The sequence below is a fragment of the Eucalyptus grandis genome, chromosome 8 (assembly GCF_016545825.1).
Source record: "Eucalyptus grandis isolate ANBG69807.140 chromosome 8, ASM1654582v1, whole genome shotgun sequence".
Lineage (NCBI taxonomy): Eukaryota > Viridiplantae > Streptophyta > Magnoliopsida > Myrtales > Myrtaceae > Eucalyptus > Eucalyptus grandis.
The window spans coordinates 28,323,761-28,342,938 of record NC_052619.1 but is presented as its reverse complement, the minus strand read 5'-3'; the positions used below and the strand labels follow the sequence as shown (position 1 = coordinate 28,342,938).

At 42.2% G+C, this 19,178-nt stretch overlaps 2 protein-coding genes across 2 annotated transcripts; both read left to right on the top strand.

Moving 5' to 3' along the window:
* Positions 1–2,353: 2,353 nt before the first annotated feature.
* LOC104457378 (subtilisin-like protease SBT1.7) lies at positions 2,354–5,084 on the top strand. The gene has a single exon (XM_010072325.3). It carries the CDS (start codon positions 2,482–2,484, stop codon positions 4,786–4,788), a length of 2,307 nt encoding a protein of 768 aa, XP_010070627.2. The 5' UTR covers positions 2,354–2,481; the 3' UTR covers positions 4,789–5,084.
* Positions 5,085–6,064: 980 nt separating this feature from the next.
* Positions 6,065–6,534, top strand: LOC104457377. Its single transcript, XM_010072324.3, has one exon. It carries the CDS (start codon positions 6,127–6,129, stop codon positions 6,460–6,462), a length of 336 nt encoding a protein of 111 aa, XP_010070626.2. The 5' UTR covers positions 6,065–6,126; the 3' UTR covers positions 6,463–6,534.
* The last annotated feature ends 12,644 nt before the right edge of the window (positions 6,535–19,178 follow it).

Below are 19,178 nucleotides of genomic sequence, written 5' to 3'. Positions count from 1 at the left end.
TCCATCAAAATCAGACATGGGAGCTGGTCAAAGTACCCAAGAGCCAAAAGATTGTCAAAAGTAAATGGGTCTTCAAACAAAAAGAGGGCATTCTCGATGTCAAGGCAGCGAGGTATAAGGCAAAACTTGTGGTGAAGGGATATACTTAGCATAAGGGCATTGACTACAATGAGGTGTTCTCTCATGTGGTTAGACATACTTCTATTCGTATTTTACTTGCCTTAGTTGCTTTACAAGATCTCAAGTTAGAACAATTAGATGTGAAAACTGCGTTCCTTCATAGTGAGTTGGAGCGGATTTACATAAGACAACCAGAGGAATTTGCTATTCCGAGTAAGGAAGATCATGTTTATTTGTTAAAGAAATCTTTATATGTGCTAAAACAGTCTCATAGGCAGTGGTATAAACGTTTTGATGCTTTCATGGCTAGTCAAGACTATTCAAAAAGTTAGATAGATAGCTGCATTTACTTTAGAAGATTGGATAATGGTTTTTTAATTTATATACTTTTATATGTTGTTAATATGCTGATAGCAGCTAAGAATATGTCTGATATTGATGTGCTAAAGAGGCAATTAAATGCTGAATTTAAGATGAAAGATTTAGGTGCTGCAAAGAAAATATTGGATATGGAGATTTTGCATGATAGGACTGCGGGAGTTTTATGTCTATCTCAAAAGAAATATATTGAGAAGATTGTAGCACGTTTTAATATGCAATCAGCAAAATCTATAAGTACACATTTAGTGAAGCACTTTAAACTTTCAGATAAATTATCACCACAAATTGAAGAGGAGGAGGAGGAGTATATGTCTTTTGTTCCTTTTTCTAGTGACGTAAGTAATATTATGTATGTTATAGTGTGCACTAAGCCTGATATTTCACAAGTTGTGAACGTGATTAGTCATTATATGAAGTCTCCTGATGAAGCTCATTAGAAAACTGTGAAGTAGATCCTCAAATATTTGAAAGGAACAACAGACATAGGTATAGAATACCGGAGGGACAGCAATGGCAGTGAGACCACTGGTTTTGTGGATTCAGATCACGCTAGTGACTTGAATGATTGTAGGTCTTTAGCAGGGTACGTGTTTACGCTAGCGGGTGTTGTAGTTAGTTGGAAATTGTTCTTACAGGATCACATTGCTTTGTTTTCGACTGAGCAAAGTACATAGCACTAACTTTTGTAGCAAAAGAGACGATATGGTTACAAAATTTGCTCTCGGATTTTGAATTAGAACATAAAAGTGTGGATATACACTGTGATAACCAAAGTGTGATATATTTGCATATAATCTAGTTTATCATAAGCGAACGAAGCATATCAATATCGGGTATTACTTCATCCAAGATGTCTTAGTTAAAGGTAATGTTATTGTTAAAAAGATTGTTATAGCAGATAACCCAACAAACATGATGAATAAGTTTGTTCCTTTGGCGAAGCTCAAGCTTTGCCTGAACTCTATTGGCGTCTATAGAGAGTGAGCGTTCGTTGGGGAGTTGGAAGAGCAGCATGGATGATGAGCACTATAAGTTGGTTTCAAACATCGAGCCAAGGTAGAAAATCGTTAAATTAATGTCTTGAGTTTGAATTCGAATAACGATTTGTTAAACCAAATTTTGTTTGTCAGACTCCATGAAGGATTATAAAAAAAGGGGCAAAAAAAAGGAAAATTTTTCTTCTTCGCCTGCAATTATGAATTCCCATTGAAAAAAAGGGAATCATATCGTGGGGCCCAATGGGCACACATACAAGAAGATACAAATTTCTTCTTCGCGAGAAGCCTGCCGAAAGAGGTTTATCTTTGTGAAGCCCAAAAGTCAAGATCTTGACTTTTGGGCGCACATAATATAAAAGCTACAAAGGAAAGGAAGCAAAACCTCTCTGCACATCCACAATCTGTGAGTTTTTTCTTGAGCCACAAGCCGCACACATCAAGCTGAAGAGAGCCGCACATGTTTTTGTTTCGAGCTTGAACGCGTGATAATTTTATATCGTAAGTTTATATCCAAGTGAGTTATTTATTTACAAATATTTTGGGTTTGGAATTAAATCTAAGTGTAGGAAACACTTGAACGTATAAATAATTGTAAACTCTGATTCTTTTATTATAGTGGATTATTTCCTATTGGCTGATGTAAATACCAATACTCGGACCAAATCACATAAATTTCTAATATTTTTATTATTTCTCATTTATTTTTGTGGTGATTTCACATTGACGTAAATTGTAAGATATTATCGTTTTCGCGTTTTATATTCTAATAATTATTATCATAGACGGAGACATTGGAAGGTGGTGAGAAATGATGAAAAGCAACCGCATGAGAAAATTCAGTGACCCCTCTCTTTCTCTCTCTCCCCCAATCTGTTCAAAACCTTTCACACTCCTTTTCTGACTCGCTCGCATTCTGCCCTTCTATATTTCCATATGTAGAGTCCCCCTTCTCTGCCCTCATCGTCCTTTAACCGGAAAAGCAATGGAGATTCTCCATCTTCATCGTCTGTTTCTTGTTCTTGTTTTTGTTCTCGGTCTGGGCCTGCCCTGTTTCCGTGTCAATGGGAATGGAAATGGCCCGCAGCAGCAGAGGAGGACCTACATCGTCCACGTGGCCAAATCCCAAATGCCGGCGGCCTTCCAGCACCACGCCCACTGGTACGACTCCATCCTCAAGTCCGTCTCCGGCTTGGCCCATATGGTCTACTCCTACGACACCGCCGCCCACGGCTTTGCCGCCCGGCTGACGGCAGAGGAGGCCATTCTGCTCGATGCCCTGCCCTGGGTCGTCGCGGTGCTGAAGGAGCTCCGGTACAAGCTCAGCACCACCCGGACCCCCGAGTTCCTGGGGCTCGACAAGATCAGCGCCCTGCTCCCGGAGTCGGACTCGGTGAACGAGGTCGTCGTCGGGGTGCTCGATACCGGGGTTTGGCCCGAGAGCAAGAGCTTCGACGACACGGGGCTGGGGCCGGTGCCGAGCGGGTGGCGCGGCGCGTGCGAGTCCGGCACCAACTTCACGGCGGCCAACTGCAACCGCAAGCTCATCGGGGCGCGGTTCTTCTCCAAGGGGTACGAGGCGACGATGGGCCCCATCGATGTCTCGAAGGAGTCGAAGTCGCCGAGGGACGACGACGGGCACGGCACCCACACGGCGTCGACTGCGGCCGGGTCCGCCGTGGAAGGCGCCAGCCTCTTCGGGTACGCCCCCGGGACGGCGCGCGGGATGGCCACGCGCGCCCGGGTCGCCGCCTACAAGGTGTGCTGGTCCGGCGGCTGCTTCAGCTCTGACATACTGGCGGCGATGGAGAAGGCCGTCGACGACGGCGTGAACGTCCTCTCGGTCTCCCTCGACGGCGAGATGGAAACGCACTTCTACGGGGACAGCGTCGCGATCGGCGCGTTCGCGGCGGCGGAGAAGGGCATCTTCGTCTCCTGCTCCGCCGGGAACGACGGCCCGAGCTCCTACAGCCTCTCCAACGTGGCGCCGTGGATCGCCACTGTGGGCGCGGGCACACTGGATCGGGACTTTCCCGCTTACGTCACCCTCGGTAACGGGAAGAACTTCCCGGGGGTGTCGCTGTACGGCGGGAATTCCAAGGGGACGCTTTTGCCCTTCGTCTACGCCGGTAATGTCAGCAACACCACCAACGGCAACCTTTGCAGGAAGGGCACCCTGGACCCGGCGAAGGTCAAGGGCAAAATCGTCCTCTGTGACCGCGGGAAGAACGCGCGGGTCCAGAAGGGTTCGGTCGTGAAGCTCGCCGGCGGCGCCGGGATGGTCCTCGCCAACACCGCCGCGGACGGCGAGGAGCTGGTGCCGGAAGCCCACCTCCTCCCCGCCACCGCCGTGGGAAAGAAGTCCGGCGACGCCATCAAGAGCTACCTGTTCTCGGACCCGAACCCGACGGCCACCATTCTCTTCGAGGGGACCAAGGTGGGGATCCAGCCGTCGCCGGTGGTAGCAGCGTTCAGCTCGAGGGGGCCAAACTCCATCACGCCGGAGATCCTGAAGCCCGACATCATCGCACCGGGCGTCAACATCCTCGCCGGCTGGACGGGCGCCGTCGGCCCGACGGGGCTCCCGGTGGACGACCGCCGCGTCGCGTTCAACATCATCTCCGGGACGTCGATGTCGTGCCCGCACGTCAGCGGCCTCGCCGCCCTCCTCAAGGCAGCCCACCCCGACTGGAGCCCCGCCGCCATCAGGTCGGCGCTCATGACCACCGCGTACGTGGCCTACAAGAACGGCGGGAAGCTGCAGGACGTGGCGACGGGGAAGGACTCGACGCCGTTCGACCGCGGGGCGGGACACGTGGACCCCGTGTCCGCCCTCAATCCGGGGCTTGTCTACGATCTGACGGTGGAGGATTACCTGGGCTTCCTATGCGGGCTCAACTACACGTCGTCCCAGATCAACACCCTCGCTCGGAGGAACTACACCTGCGACCCCAGCAAGAGCTACAGCCTGTACGACCTGAACTACCCGTCATTCGCGGCGAGCTTCGACTCGACGAGCGGTAGACCCACCACGATCAAGTACACGAGGACGCTCACCAATGTGGGCGCCGCCACGGGGACGTACAAGGCGTCGGCGTCGTCGGACTCGGCCGCGCTGAAAATTGCGGTAGTGCCGGACACCCTGAGCTTCAGCAAGGCGGGGGAGAAGAAGTCCTTCACGGTGACGGTGACGGGGAGCGCGATGCCGGCGAGCACTAACGCCTTCGGGCAGCTGGAGTGGTCGGACGGGAAGCAGACCGTCCGGAGCCCGATGGCATTCAGCTGGTTTTAGAAGAAGAAAGAGATTTAGGATTGAATTGGGTCACTCGCTCGAAGAGGAGTGCTTGAAATTCTAGGGAAAGAAAAGATTGGATTGACAAGGAGGCGTGTTCTTTTCTCCAGCAAAATAATATGCGAACCTGGAGCGCTAAGTGTTTCGATGTTTGACTGTCCTGTCCGAGGAACCAGAAAGGCATGAAATGTTAGCAAACAGGGGATGTTTTTTCTTTAGCATTTTTCTTTACGTTAATTTACAGTGTATAGCGTCGTTGACAGCATTATGTATTGGATTGTGCAAGTTCTTTAGCCTTTCGGCACCGAAAGCACTGAAGTTATATGGATGGAGATGATGGCAATTTGGCATTTGGGCAGCAGCTACAGCCTGCAAAAACAGAAACAGTCGGTCAGATGGAATGCTTGAATGACTGAGTGTCGGGTCGATGACCATCATCGTCATCATCATCGGCGCGGGCAGTAAATAGGGCTAGGCAGAGGGCCCATCCGATAATGCGAGAGCGATAGTGGTGGGCCTGAATGAGTTCAATCGATTTTGGGGGGTGTCCATAAACTAGTAAAGGGAAGGGACAAAGTAGGCGCTTTCAAGAACTCGGTGAGGTGTCTGTGCACCTTGAACAGGACGTCGATTCGGATGGTTGTCCTAGAGAAAACCACGCTCTCTATAACTTTTACGACATAATTCCTTAAAATAACCTATCAAAGTTTAGGTTCAGTCTCAACTCTTGGCACGAAATCCCAATTTTAACACTTTTCAAAGCTACCCTGAAATTTTTTTTCGAAAGAAAATATAACCTAAAACCGACCCGAACTTTTTTAGTTGGAACATGAAAAATACTAGTCATAGTTAAAGACCGGTTATGATAAGATAGTGGGACTTTTTCTCTTTTCAAGAGATAAGTATGATGGTGTTCTCTGCTCAAAATCTAGATTTGAATTATCATATTTGCACATCTTCTGAAGACATTGGAACTGCCACATGCCCGAAGAGTTCCCGGTAGCCATTATTACTCATAAGGAAACTGAGAAAGTGGGACTTACTAGGTCGAAAAGTGTTACTTCTTAGAACAGAACAAAATCAAAAGAAAACAGTACAAGCAATAGGAAGATCAAATCCTGGGATGACACGTGGATCGTGGGTGTCCCATCCGACTCACACGTGTCCCAGACGTGGCAAGCCATCCGGCGAGAGAAACGGACAAGGAATGGGACTTCATCCACAGAAAGAAACCTCCATTACAAATGCCATCATTTGCTTCCTATTCCTAGTCCATTGCAGGGAGAAAGAGAGAAAGAGGACGAATCGAAACTCAAAGCAAGAAGAAAAGGGACCTAGATGGAGAAGCAAGAGGCGCATCATCAGGAGGGAAAGAGAGGCCAGGCCGAAGAGGGGAGGAAGCAGCCGAGCCTGGAGGGGCTCCCGATCAAGGACAGCCCTTACATGCAGTCAAAGGACCTGGAGGACTACAAGCTCCAGGGCTACGGCGCTCAGGGCCACCTAGAGCCGAAGCCTGGCCGTGGCGCCGGCACCACCGACGCCCCCACCATGCCGGGCAGCGCCGTTTCTTCCGAGGCCGAGCTCACCCGGCCGAGGCCGCCCATCGTCAGGGAGTCCTCAATTAGTAGGAACGTCTGTGATCTTTACGTGTTTGTGGAACACAGAGAATGCTAGTGGTTTTCTTTCTTTTGCGACGCTTATGATGATGAATAAACATTCGACATTAGCCATTTCCTTATTAGATAAGCGTTTGGATTTGTCAAATCTTTTGCATGTAGATAAGTGTGACACCCACAGATGAAACGTGCAACACCCTCCTCTCCCTCCTTCCCTCTTAGTCTGACCTAGACTTTGACGACGCGCCGCATCGCCGGAGCCATCGCTTTATCGTCTTTGAAAGGCTTCACCTTCGCCATTGTTGCTCGAAGTCGGTATCCGGTTTGTCCTATCTCTCTCTCTCTCTCTCTCTCTCTCTCTCTCTCTCTCGCTTTACCTCAAAAAAAGCGCGGATGGCCCAAGTCGAGGTTAGGGGTGATCGGTTCCCAGTTCGGTTCAGTTCCAAGGTGGAACCGAGAACCGGACCGGGAGAATTGGTTCCCAATTTTGGGAACCGTGGACCGGACCATTGGTCTTAGGACCGAGAACCGGACCGGAACTTGGTTCCGGTCCGGTCCAAAAGAATTGGCACTTTCTTTTTTCACTAAAGAATGATCATTCATTAAAGAATAATCATGCTCCAGACTGATCAATCAAATTCGGTTTCTGAGCAATCTAATAAAACTACCCACACATGTTTCCACATGCAAAATATTCAAATTTCATTTTTATGAATATCAATCATAGTTTATGTGTTTCATGCTTAATTTTAAGCATAAAACCCATGAACAACATGATTAAAGGTTGTGCTTGGCTTAGGTTTTATAGACAATCTCTCTTATATACTTTAAATGTTTAGTCGATATAAGACTTTTTAAGGCTTGAAGTGCCTTATCGTTTGCAAGTAAGGGAAGTAAGAGAGAGAGTATGAGCATGAGGAGAGTTTTTTCTATAAATAAAGAGTAACAACAAGAGTTTTGGTGGTCTATTGACCACATAAGAGTTTGTTACCTAAATTGAAATTCCGATTGCAATAAGTTTCATATATAATATTAATATATTATATGTGTTTATATATTATATTTAATATAAATTATATATAATAATAAAAAATTGGTCCGGTCCGGTCGGTCCGGTTCCCACCTTGGAACCGGAAATTGGACCAATCGGCCGCCGGTTCCAAGATTAGGAACCGGGAACCGGACTGCCGATCGTGGGAACCGCCCAAAACCGGCTGGTCCGGTCCGGTTCGGTCCAGTCCCGATTCGGGCGGTTTTTATTGCACACCCCTAGTCGAGGTCACAGTTGAGGTTGTGGAGGCCGACGAGCTCAGATCTATTAGGTCTGTTGGGCAGACAGACGGAGCGCAAAGAGGATTAGTGCAACGAGCGTTCCGCACTCGACAAGAATGTGTACGAACCAATCGTTAGAAGTCTAATTTGAGTGTCCTTGATGGAGGGAAACGTAACCATGTTCAATCGACCCTTCGAACTACTGACATTTTCATAATGATTGCTTCCACGACTAGCATCTCCTCCTCTAGCCACCGCTGGATTCGACACCGACTCAGCTTCATAACCACCACCACCATCTCTCTCTCTCTCTCTCTCTCTCTCTCTCTCTCTCTCTCTCTCTCTCTCTCTCTGCAGTCTATTTCGGAACCTAATATTGGAGGCTGCTTGAGGTCGATGATAAGAAGAGCAGAAAGAGATCCCCTTATCCGGTCAATTTTCTTCTTCTTAAGTTTAGGCAAGGAACCTCAGAAGTTATGATCCACGAATTCGACATGTGTTTTATCATTGAAATACATTTATTTCCACTACAATATTAAGGTGATTTAGAGGTGATTTAAGGTGTTCATGGTAAAATTTCTGACCATAAATTAATTTTTCGAAAGTTAAAAAATTTTAATTTTCGATTTCTTCTTCAAATTCATTTCTGAAATAGAAATCTGTTCCGAAAATAGAAAAATCAAATTACATTATCAAACGGATTTCTGTTCCAAATATGTTCCGGGAAGAAATAGAGAAATAGAGAAATAGAAATTTTATCATGCGCGTTCCTAGCACGTGTGCGTTAATATTCTTGTCTCATTGGGGTTTGAGTATTTTAAAGACTCATCAAGTGGGTAAATTCGAAACGTTCTTACCAAATTACGGTATCCTAACTCTATGGGATTTCAAATCAGAGCCATACAAGCATGAATTATCCAAAAAATCAGCTATTTTCAGCTTTGCCCTAAAGGATTTTTTTTTTTTTGGAAAATTATAAAAGTGTTAGATTTAAATTGAGCAAATTAATAAATTTAGCACTAATATTAGTCATACGACAGGTTTAAGATTCTTTGACACTTTTCCCAATGAATTTGAATTGTGTTCGTAAAACTGTTGTGGGCTATTTACTTATTTAGTTTTGATAATTCAAGGTATGGGAGCAAATATCCGATTACTAAGTTAGGTCTATTATGAATTTAGTGCAATATATCTACGTGGGCATTCGACTACTTCAATGATGTGGCTTTAGCATTTGATGTCGAAATCCTAATAGGTTCAAGATAGGAGTTAGCATGGTTTCAAGATAGTTAAAATCGGAGAATTAAACTAGTGAGAATTTGTCTGGTGCTAAGCTCCAAAGTATGCAAGATCAATTCTAGATTCCAAAAATTCTAAGTCTAGGTCCATTCTTGGTATCAGAGCCATGGTTTCGTTTTTAATGTTATCCATTCCATGCGCTTGACAGGTGAATCCAGAGCTAAGAAGATCTCTTCTCATCATGTCTACAGAACCTGAAATCCTCGAAGCACCAGTTTCTCTTGCACCTTCATCTTCATCTTCAATACCTCCTGAATTTCATGTTTCAAATGCTTCAAAGATAGATTATCTTTATGAAGTCTCTCTTAGCAATGAAACCAAGATTTCTGAAACCCAACTCCCCCTCATGAACCCTTATTCTGCTTTTGCAAAGCCAAACTCATCATTTTCACCCATCCGCTCTATCCGCCAGCTTATTCACCAGACCCCAAAGCAAGTAAAGGAGTACGTCTAGTCCTCCAAATTCGACCAGCATCCTATTCCTGCTACTGAAAAGGAATACTTTGTTACTCTCCAGATCCCTCCAGAATTTCCCAGACAATGGGCTCAATAGTGATACACTCATGTCCATTATGGAGCTGTTCGTCTTGCTTTAACTTTCCACGGTCGAAAAGGTTTGCCAGTTGTGGCAAGAATAGCATTGCTAGATACCAGGTTTTTACAATACCAACATGCTTGTATTGGTACTGTTCAAACTACTTTGAATGCAGGAACAGTCTTTGTCACTCTATACCCCAACTTCAACATCGCCCTTTCAGATCCCCAGTTACTTTCTTTTATGAAAGTCCAAGTTCAACTTACTGGAGCCCCTCAAACTGCTGACTCTGTAGCTGCAACACTCCATTATCAGATGGTTTATCGAGTGCAGAACCATGCACTTGATCTCAACTTCAACAATGGTAATGAAGATGCCTTGTTCATCTCCATGCAGAATGATCAGGCATCCTGTATCCATGTTCCTAGACAGATCCCAAAGGATACATTGGCCAAGCTCCTTCTAGAGACTTGGATTACCAACTACGAAAAGCTGCATCAGCACAACAAGCCTTTCCAGTCTACGGACTCAGAGTTCGTAAGGAAAAAAGATGGAACTGTTTCTATCAAATTTGGCAAGGAAAAGGAAGAAAGTCCTTCTATCTTCCAAACCCTCTTCATGATTGAACCATGTGTTCCTCAATCTATTTCCGAGCCAGATCCAAAAAAGCATGTTCGACACTTCGATGGTGATGGACATCCTGTTCATTACTATAAAGACAAATATGGTCATTGCTTTTGGGATCCTTTCTGCCAATGTTCCTCTTGTATAAATTCTCCTGACGAGGTAGACCCTTTTGCAAAATCTCCACCGCGACGAAAAAGGCCAAAGGATAAGATGTTCCAAAGGTACTTAGACGGAGATTCCTCCGTTGATACTCTTGGTGAATGCGACAAATATCAATTCATGGTTTCTTATGCACTACCTCCACCACCAGAGTCCAGTACTACATCCCAAGCCTCACCAGATCCACCACCACCATCTCCTCCCCAGAAAAAGCAAGTCATTTCTCCATTTTATAAGCCAATCCTTAAGTGGGCTAAGAAGCACTCTTACCCCCTCGAAGTTCCGGAAGAAGCACCACCCACTTCTTCTATTGTTATGTTTCAAGATACTGACTTTCCTCCTCTTGTTAAGGAAAGTTCTAAACTCTCGTTCCCTGCTGCAGAAGAGTTTATTGATTCCCATGGCAGATACCGCCATGTTCCTAAAGTCCTTACTCCCACTGATATAGACGAACATGGGAGGCAGAAAAAAACCTCTGCTGCTAAAGCTGTTCTAAATTGGCAATCAGAGACTCTGTTAACACAAAACAATGCCTTCAAGGCAATTGACTCCAAAATTGGAAATGTGCAACAAGATCTCCGAAGATATAATGAGAGTACCAAAAAGATACTTTCTGAATTCCAGAAAAGGCTTCATGCCTTGGAATCAGGACAACATCTTGGGTACCATTATCTTGAGAATCCAAAGCCAAAAATAGAGAAGCTCAAAAATCAAATCCAGCTTCTTGAAGAAGGAAGGTTCAGACCGTTTGACCCATTGGCACCTCCTGTTAAAACTGGGTATTTACCCCCACCGCCACAAACATCCGTTTTTGCCACTATTCCAACAGATCCCTACAGAAGAGAGCCGGATATGGTAGACATACGGAATCGTCTCAAAGCCCTGCAGAAGGAAAAGGGGAAAGAAAAAACACCACTTACAGAATCAAGTTCCATTGTTATAAGAGAAAAGCCAAAACAGATGATGCTATCAAATCCATTAGAATCTTTTCTAAAGGATTTAGGCACCCAGGAACCTGACCCTATTATCCAACAGCCTGAACAACCTGATCCGTCTAAGACGCTACTCCCAGTAGAGCAAACTCCTCATGATACTGAAACAGAATCTTCAGTATCCCTTTCCTCCTCCTCATCTTTCTCAATTCCTACAGATGATACCCTCCCCATTGCACTAGTCACTTCATCAATATTCATGGCTGACCCCCCAGATGATGATATGGAATCAAATTATTCTGACCTAGAAATGGGTCAGACAAGCAATCCTACTCAGCATGTGTCCATCACATCAAAACAATTCTTCACCATTGATGATATTCCTTATCAGAAATGGCCGATAAGGCTTGAAGAATTTCATACTTGGCTGAATACCTAGTCTATCACCAATCATGATATGAATGACGTCTTGTACAATTTCGTTACAAGATTCACAGGAAGCTTGAAGCTCTGGTGGCAATCACTTTCAGAACAGGACCAGATTCACTTTCTGATGTCACCTAATTTCAGCCATGCCATCACTCTCTTATATCATGTCTTTGTGGGAAAACTCGGTGATCTCATAGAGATAAAAAGAATAGAGTTTTTTGAAAGAAGATGCTGCTCCCTGCAGAAGAAACATCTTGATAAGCATTTTAAATTAATGCTTCAAACCTTTTATCAAGTTGGAGCAGACCCAAATTTGAAGCATGTTTTCCTTACTTCCATCCCAAAAGAACTATCCCAGATGGTTGAAAGATCATTCTTTGGAAAACAAAGGCGGGTACAAGATATTCCCTTGGGAGAAATACAGCAAGAAATCCATTTATGCCTAGAAGAATTATGCTTAAAACGCAGGATGGTGCAAACATACATCACGGATGACAAACGCCTCGAATCAGCTTGCTCCCGTCAAGAGCTGAAAATTAAATGCTCCAAGAAAGACTGTGATGGAACATGTGGCAAGTATTCCCGGAAGAAGAAACACTACAAGAAGTTTTGGATAAAGAAATCCAAACATGGCTCCAAGCATTTCTGGAAAAAGAAGAAATGGCGATACCTACGCAAAAGAAAGGATAGCACAAGCCACAAAAAAATCAAATCGTTGCTACATTTGCAATCAGAAAGGACATTTTGCCAAAAATTGTCCCCAAGCGAGAAAAGGTCAGAATCATCTAATCCATCACATTGAGAATGAAATAGGTATTTCTCTCGAAAATGATGATATTGAATCCTTATTCTCTGCTGATGAAGAGCCATCTGAACAAACTCTTTGTGCCATTCCCTCTTATCAAACTTCCAGTAAGACTGAGTCAGACTCAGAATTTGAAGATATTTTCCATATATCACCATCATCCCCAGAACCAGACCTTGACATATTTTCAAGCCAAACTCACTGTCCACACTTTCCCGTAAAAATCCTCACATCAAAGTTTGCCAAACCTATCACTGTTATTGCTCTCATTGATACAGGAGCAAGTTGTTCAATTCTAGACACCAAGATTCTTCCTGAAGAATTCTGGACTCCTTACACCCGATACTTCAATTCTGCGTCAGGAGATACTTTCTCAACAAATGTTAGAACCACTCCTGTAACTGTCCAGTTCTTCCCACAGTGTTCTATAACTACAAAAATCTTTGGATCAGACCTTCCCAATAAAGATCTGATAATTGGATGGGACATCATGACTCAAATCTCTCAGCTTCGCATCATTCCCGGAAAAGGTCTTAGATATAAAGATCAATTCTCTGAGTTTGTCAATATCCAGAGACTCTTTTCCATTCAAATGAGTCTACTAGATCCGATTATGCAAAAGTTGTTAGAATCTTGTTCAGAATCCCATGCAGAATTTGCTCAAAAATGTTCCCATCCTTTATGGAAAAACCCAGAGTTCTTTGTTCGTCTTCCTTTCAAGAAAAATGAAGACATAAACCCAACCAGGGCGAGCCACATGGGAATGAAGCCAGAACATTTAGTTCTACAATGCTCATGACGAACGAGACCGTTGAGTCCGTACAATTTCACTGTAGCACTAGGCTAGGGAAAGTACTGTTCACAGTACAGTTACTGTTCATGTTGTGCGAATAATTCCCTTTCGGTGCCCCTGTTTGTTTCCGGACCCGTGAGCTAGGTCCCTGTGTGTGTTCTTGTGACCTCTTATTGCCTATATAAGGCAAGGAGGGTGTAATGTTTTGGGCAGAGTCCCCTGAAGTAAAGTGTGTGCTCTTTGTAAAAATCTCTCCATGGCTTTCTAAATTCCTCTTTTTCTCCAGCCTGGTAGGATCCTTCAAGAAATGCAGCTTGGATAGGTTAGAAACGTTTCCATCCTGGCATCTCTGAGTGTCTCTAAGCTCTGAACTAAAGGGTTGAGTGGTTTTCTGCTAAAAGGCTGTCCCTGAAGGGCTTGAACGAGGTTGTTCGCCCACTGTGGGATGCATACCTGCAGGAAATTTACTCTCCTTCCCTGGTTCTAAGTCTAGGTCCATTCTTGGTAGATGGAACCTAAAACCTTAAACTTGGAACTTCAAAAGAGTTTTTTGTCCATGTCTTCTCACGATCCTTAATATTCCATAACTTCCAATGATAAGGGTCCGTTCGTTTCGCGGAAAATAGGCTATCTCCGGAAAACATTTTCCCAAAAGTCATTTTCCAAGAAAATGACTATATTTTCCGGTATTCGGCTGAAACTTAAATTTTGAGTGGAAAACATTTTCCACCGTTCGTTAACTAATTTAATTGTTTATGAAAAATTATCAAAAATTGAATTTTAATATTTTTAATTGACCAAAAATATTTATATTTTTAAAAAATACAATTTTTATTATTTTCCACCGTTCATTAGTTTTATTTTTTTATTTTTCAAAATAAAATTTAAATTATTTATATTTTAAAAATCAAAATTTTTATTATTTTTTCTTTCTTTTTCTTTTTCTTTTTCCTTTTCTTTTCCTCCTCCTTCCTCCTTCCTCCTTCCTCCTCCTTCTTCCTTCCTCCGCCGCACGCCTAACGATGGCTGACTGCTCGGCAGCCGACCAAGATCCGATCACCAGATCCGATGAGCTCGAGCTGGCTCGCGGCCGCGAACGGTTGCCAGTCACCGGCCGCCATCGGGCCCGACCACCAGCCAAGCTAAGGAAGAAAGATGAATAGGAAAGAAAGAAAAGAAAAAGCATAAAAATAAAACAAAAATGTGTTAGTAAAAAGATATAAGGTGGATGAAGTTATGGAAAATGTTTTCCACTTTTCAAAAGTTGAAAACATTTTCCTAATCTTTGAAGGTAGTTTTTTCCATTGATGGAAAACATTTTCCTTGAGTAGTTGGTTTTCCGTGAAACGAACACCGGAAAATCCGGAAAACATTTTCCTGGAAGTTATTTTCCGTGAAACGAACGGAGTAAGTATATAATCTGAAACTATTAGTTTGAGTTTTCATTTTATGACTAAGATTTTTACTTTGTGAATATTTCATATTCTTTATGTGTTTAAATATAATTTATAGTAAGTGGATTATAATAGCAAATGGTAATTATTAAAAGTAATAATTAATTACAATCACTTACTTAATATTACAGTGGAACCTAGCCAAACCTTGAAATTGACCTTAAAACCCATGATAAGGTAGATTTTAAGTTCCAAGAGAAACATGTATGGAATATGGAATCACTCACTCCTAGTTCGAGACAGACTTGAAAAATAGCAAAAAGTTAACAAGAGGACTTAGAATGAGGTAAGCCGCTCCCAACTCATCCCGCTTCCATCGTTATTAAAGTCCGAAGGTACTTAAATAAAGTCAAAGTATTTGGAGGTACGGTTCCTATCTCATTAGTGATGAATCGATTGTTTAGAAGGATCAACAGTTAAAATATAAAATTTCCTAAGGATGACAATGAAAAAAAAAATCATTTATTTTATTTTTCTTATAGATTGCATCGAAAGTATAATCGAGAAGAAACCTGTTGAATCATACCATGTTACTTTTCGGGCCTTCAAGACAAAACTCGACATGGCCTTTCTCTTCATCTTCTGCATCTGGGCTTAGCTTCGGCCTCTTAAATTACTTAACAGGGGCCTTTTCTTTCGCCATTTTATACTTGGGGCCCTGATTAATGCGGGGTTAGAAATAAAAAGATGTTATGCTTTAACACTACAATCACTTAATTAGGTGAAACTATTTCTTACTTTTCTCTATTCATTAAATGTTGGTGTGAAATCCGTAGAACCACACATCCTTGTCCTTCTTCTTTTCTCTTTTTTTGGTCAATCCTACTTTACACCTAATCTACTCTCATTTTCAAACTTTTATCTTACCTCCTTACAGGATAATATTGTTATGAGAGTGCTTTTTATTATTTTTTTGTTGAGAATAATAAAATATCAGGAGTTCGATAATTCAACCCAAGAAATCTCTCCGGGTGCTTGCAAGTATCTCTGTTCACTCAAATTGATTGAATATAACGATGTTTCTATTCGAATACTAAGTTTTATGCTGTGTCTAAATTAAGTCCTTGAAAGACTCGATCGATTCAAGTAGGGTTAAATAATGCTCTTCTAGATTGAGGTCCACGATGGTTTCTGTTCAAGTATAGAACCTTTCGCGTTCCAAATTAAGCCCTTAATACACTCAACCGATTCCATTGGGGTTTAAATGGTTCTCTCTCCTTTTGCTCCGCTGATAAAGTCAAGGATTGTTATTATCATGGACGCAGACATTGGAAGGTGGTGAGAAACGATGAAAAGCTACCGCATGAGAAAAGTCAGCGCTGCTGCACATCATGAACATTGACAGATACCATCGTCCATCAGACGGAGCCGCTCCTTAACCTAATATTTCAAGCTAGGCTCCCCATGATGAATTAGCAGTCAAGTCAGAATCCTTTGAACATTCCATCATATCCGACCCTGGTCAGCAATACCCCGTCACCCCCCCCCCCTCTCTCTCTCTCTCTCACTCTCATTGCTCTTGCGTCGTGGTGAGGTTTTGCTGACAATCACTTGTGATAATTATCTAATTAGTTATAAGCTAATTGTATGAATACTAATTCGAGTCAGTGATTTCCGGCGAAAGTTTATTGGAAGCATTATATTAGAATTTCTGACAAAAAACTTATGACTAAAATGAAAAAAAAAAAAAAAAATTATGATTAAATTAGCATCCGTGTTTATAATTGATTAGATTATTTCCCCATGACCACAATGGTGACTGTGATTTAGCGATAGGTGTAGCAGAGGTGATAGATGGGGTATTTTAAAAGAAAGGAGTGAAACTAGGGCTTTTGAGTTGGTAAGAGGCATTTGGGGGGAATCGAGTGCAATTTTGTGGGTGAAGTTTCAATAAGGAGTAATTTGGGGTTTTAGAAGAAAAATCATTATAGTTTTTCTAATTTTTAAAATGGAGGATGTAAAGTGATTAGGTATGTAACAAAGTTGATTATGATTTTAAACTTTCCATTTTTTTTCTTCTTTTTCATTTTTGTGTAAGCAAGTCTCCATCCCAAACTTCAAACCTTAAACAATTTAAGGCTTCTAATGAAGGTAATTGCAAATTTTTCGAGCAAGGGAGAGGTATTTTATGCATATATTAAATAATTTACATCGGTTACATAGTTAATCAAGCTGAGCATCGACACTGTGCCTGACATTGACCTTAGAACCCATGATAAGGTAGATTTTAAGTTCGAAGAGAAACATGAATGGAATATGGAACCGCTCACTCCTAGTTTGAGACAGACTTGAAAAATAACAAAAAGTTAACAAGAGGACTTAGAAAGAGGTAAGCCGTTCCCAACTCATCCCGCTTCCATCGTTATTAAAGTCTGAAGGTACTTAAATAAAGTCAAAGTATTTGGAGGTACGATTCCTATCTCATTAGTGATGTATCGATTGTTTAGAAGGAACAACAGTTAAAATATAAATTTTTTTAAGGATGACAATGAAAAAAAAAACAATTAGTTTATTTTTCTTATAGATTGCATCAAAAGTATAATCGATAAGAAACCTATTGAATCATACCATGTTACTTTTCGGGCCTTCAAGACAAAACTCGACATGGCCTTTCTCTTCATCTTCTGCATCTGGGCTTAGCTTCGGCCTCTTAAATTACTTAGCGGGGGCCTTTTCTTTCGCCATTTTATACTTGGGCCCTGATTAATATTGGGTTAGAAATAAGAAGACGTTATGCTTTAACACTTTAATTACTTAATTGGGTGAAATTATTTCTTACTTTTCTCTATTCATTAAATGTTGGTGTAAAATCCTTAGAACCACACATCCTTGTCCTTCTTCTTTTCTCTTTTTTTGGTCAATCCTACTCTACACCTAATCTACTCTCATTTTTAAACTTTTAGCCTACCTCCTTACAGGACGATATTGTTATGAGAGTGCTTTTTATTATTTTTTTTGTTGAGAATAATAAAATATCAGGAGTCCGATAATTCAACCCAAGAAATCTCTCTGGGTACTTGCAAGTATCTCCGTTCACTCAAATTGATTGAATATAACGATGTTTCTATTCGAATACTAAGTTTTATGTTGTGTCTAAATTAAGTCCTTGAAAGACTCGATCAATTCTAGTAGGGTTAAATAATGCTCTTCTAGATTGAGGTCCACGATGGTTTCTGTTCAAGTATAGAACCTTTCACGTTCCAAATTAAGCCCTTAATACACTCAACCGATTCCATTGGGGTTTAAATGGTTCTCTCCTTTTGCTCCGCTGATAAAGTCAAGGATTGTTACTATCATAGACGGAGACATTGGAAGGTGGTGAGACACGATGAAAAGCTACCGCATGAGAAAAGTCAGCGCTGCTGCACATCATGAACATTGACAGATACCATCGTCCATCAGACGGAGCCGCTCCTTAACCTAATATTTCAAGCTAGGCTCCCCATGATGAATTAGCAGTCAAGTCAGAATCCTTTGAACATTCCATCATATCCGACCCTGGTCAGCAATACCCCGTCACCACCCCCCTCTCTCTCTCTCTCTCTCACTCTCATTGCTCTTGCGTCGTGGTGAGGTTTTGCCGACAATCACTTGTGATAATTATCTAATTAGTTATAAGCTAATTGTATGAATACTAATTCGAGTCAGTGATTTCCGGCGAAAGTTTATTGGAAGCATTATATTAGAATTTCTGACAAAAACTTATGACTAAAATGAAAAAAAAAATAATAAATTTATGATTAAATTAGCATCCGTGTTTATAACTGATTAGATTATTTCCCCATGACCACAATGGTGACTGTGATTTAGCAATAGGTGTAGCAGAGGTGATAGATGGGGTATTTTAAAAGAAAGGAGTGAAACTAGGGCTTTTGAGTTGGTAAGAGGCATTTGGGGGGAATCGAGTGCAATTTTGTGGGTGAAGTTTCAATAAGGAGTAATTTGGGGTTTTAGAAGAAAAATCATTATAGTTTTTCTAATTTTTAAAATGGAGGATGTAAAGTGATTAGGTATGTAACAAAGTTGATTATGATTTTAAACTTTCCATTTTTTTTCTTCTTTTTCATTTTTGTGTAAGCAAGTCTCCATCCCAAATTTCAAACCTTAAACAATTTAAGGCTTCTAATGAAGGTAATTGCAAATTTTTCGAGCAAGGGAGAGGTATTTTATGCATATATTAAATAATTTACATCGGTTACATAGCTAATCAAGCTGAGCATTGACACTGTGCCTGACATTATAGCATGATGGGCTAGCATCGCCTGTCGTTTTCGCTTGGGCCATATCGTGCTCGAGTGTCTTGAAAGGCCCTCTAGGCCCAAAAGATCTAAGGAGACAGCCATTGGCTAAATAATTCGAATGGGAAAAGGCCTGACATGTAACAGCCAGGTTGGCTAGTCATGTCAAATAAGCCAACTCAGCCTTTACGCAACTCATATGATGTGGTGTAACCGATCCATCATATTACT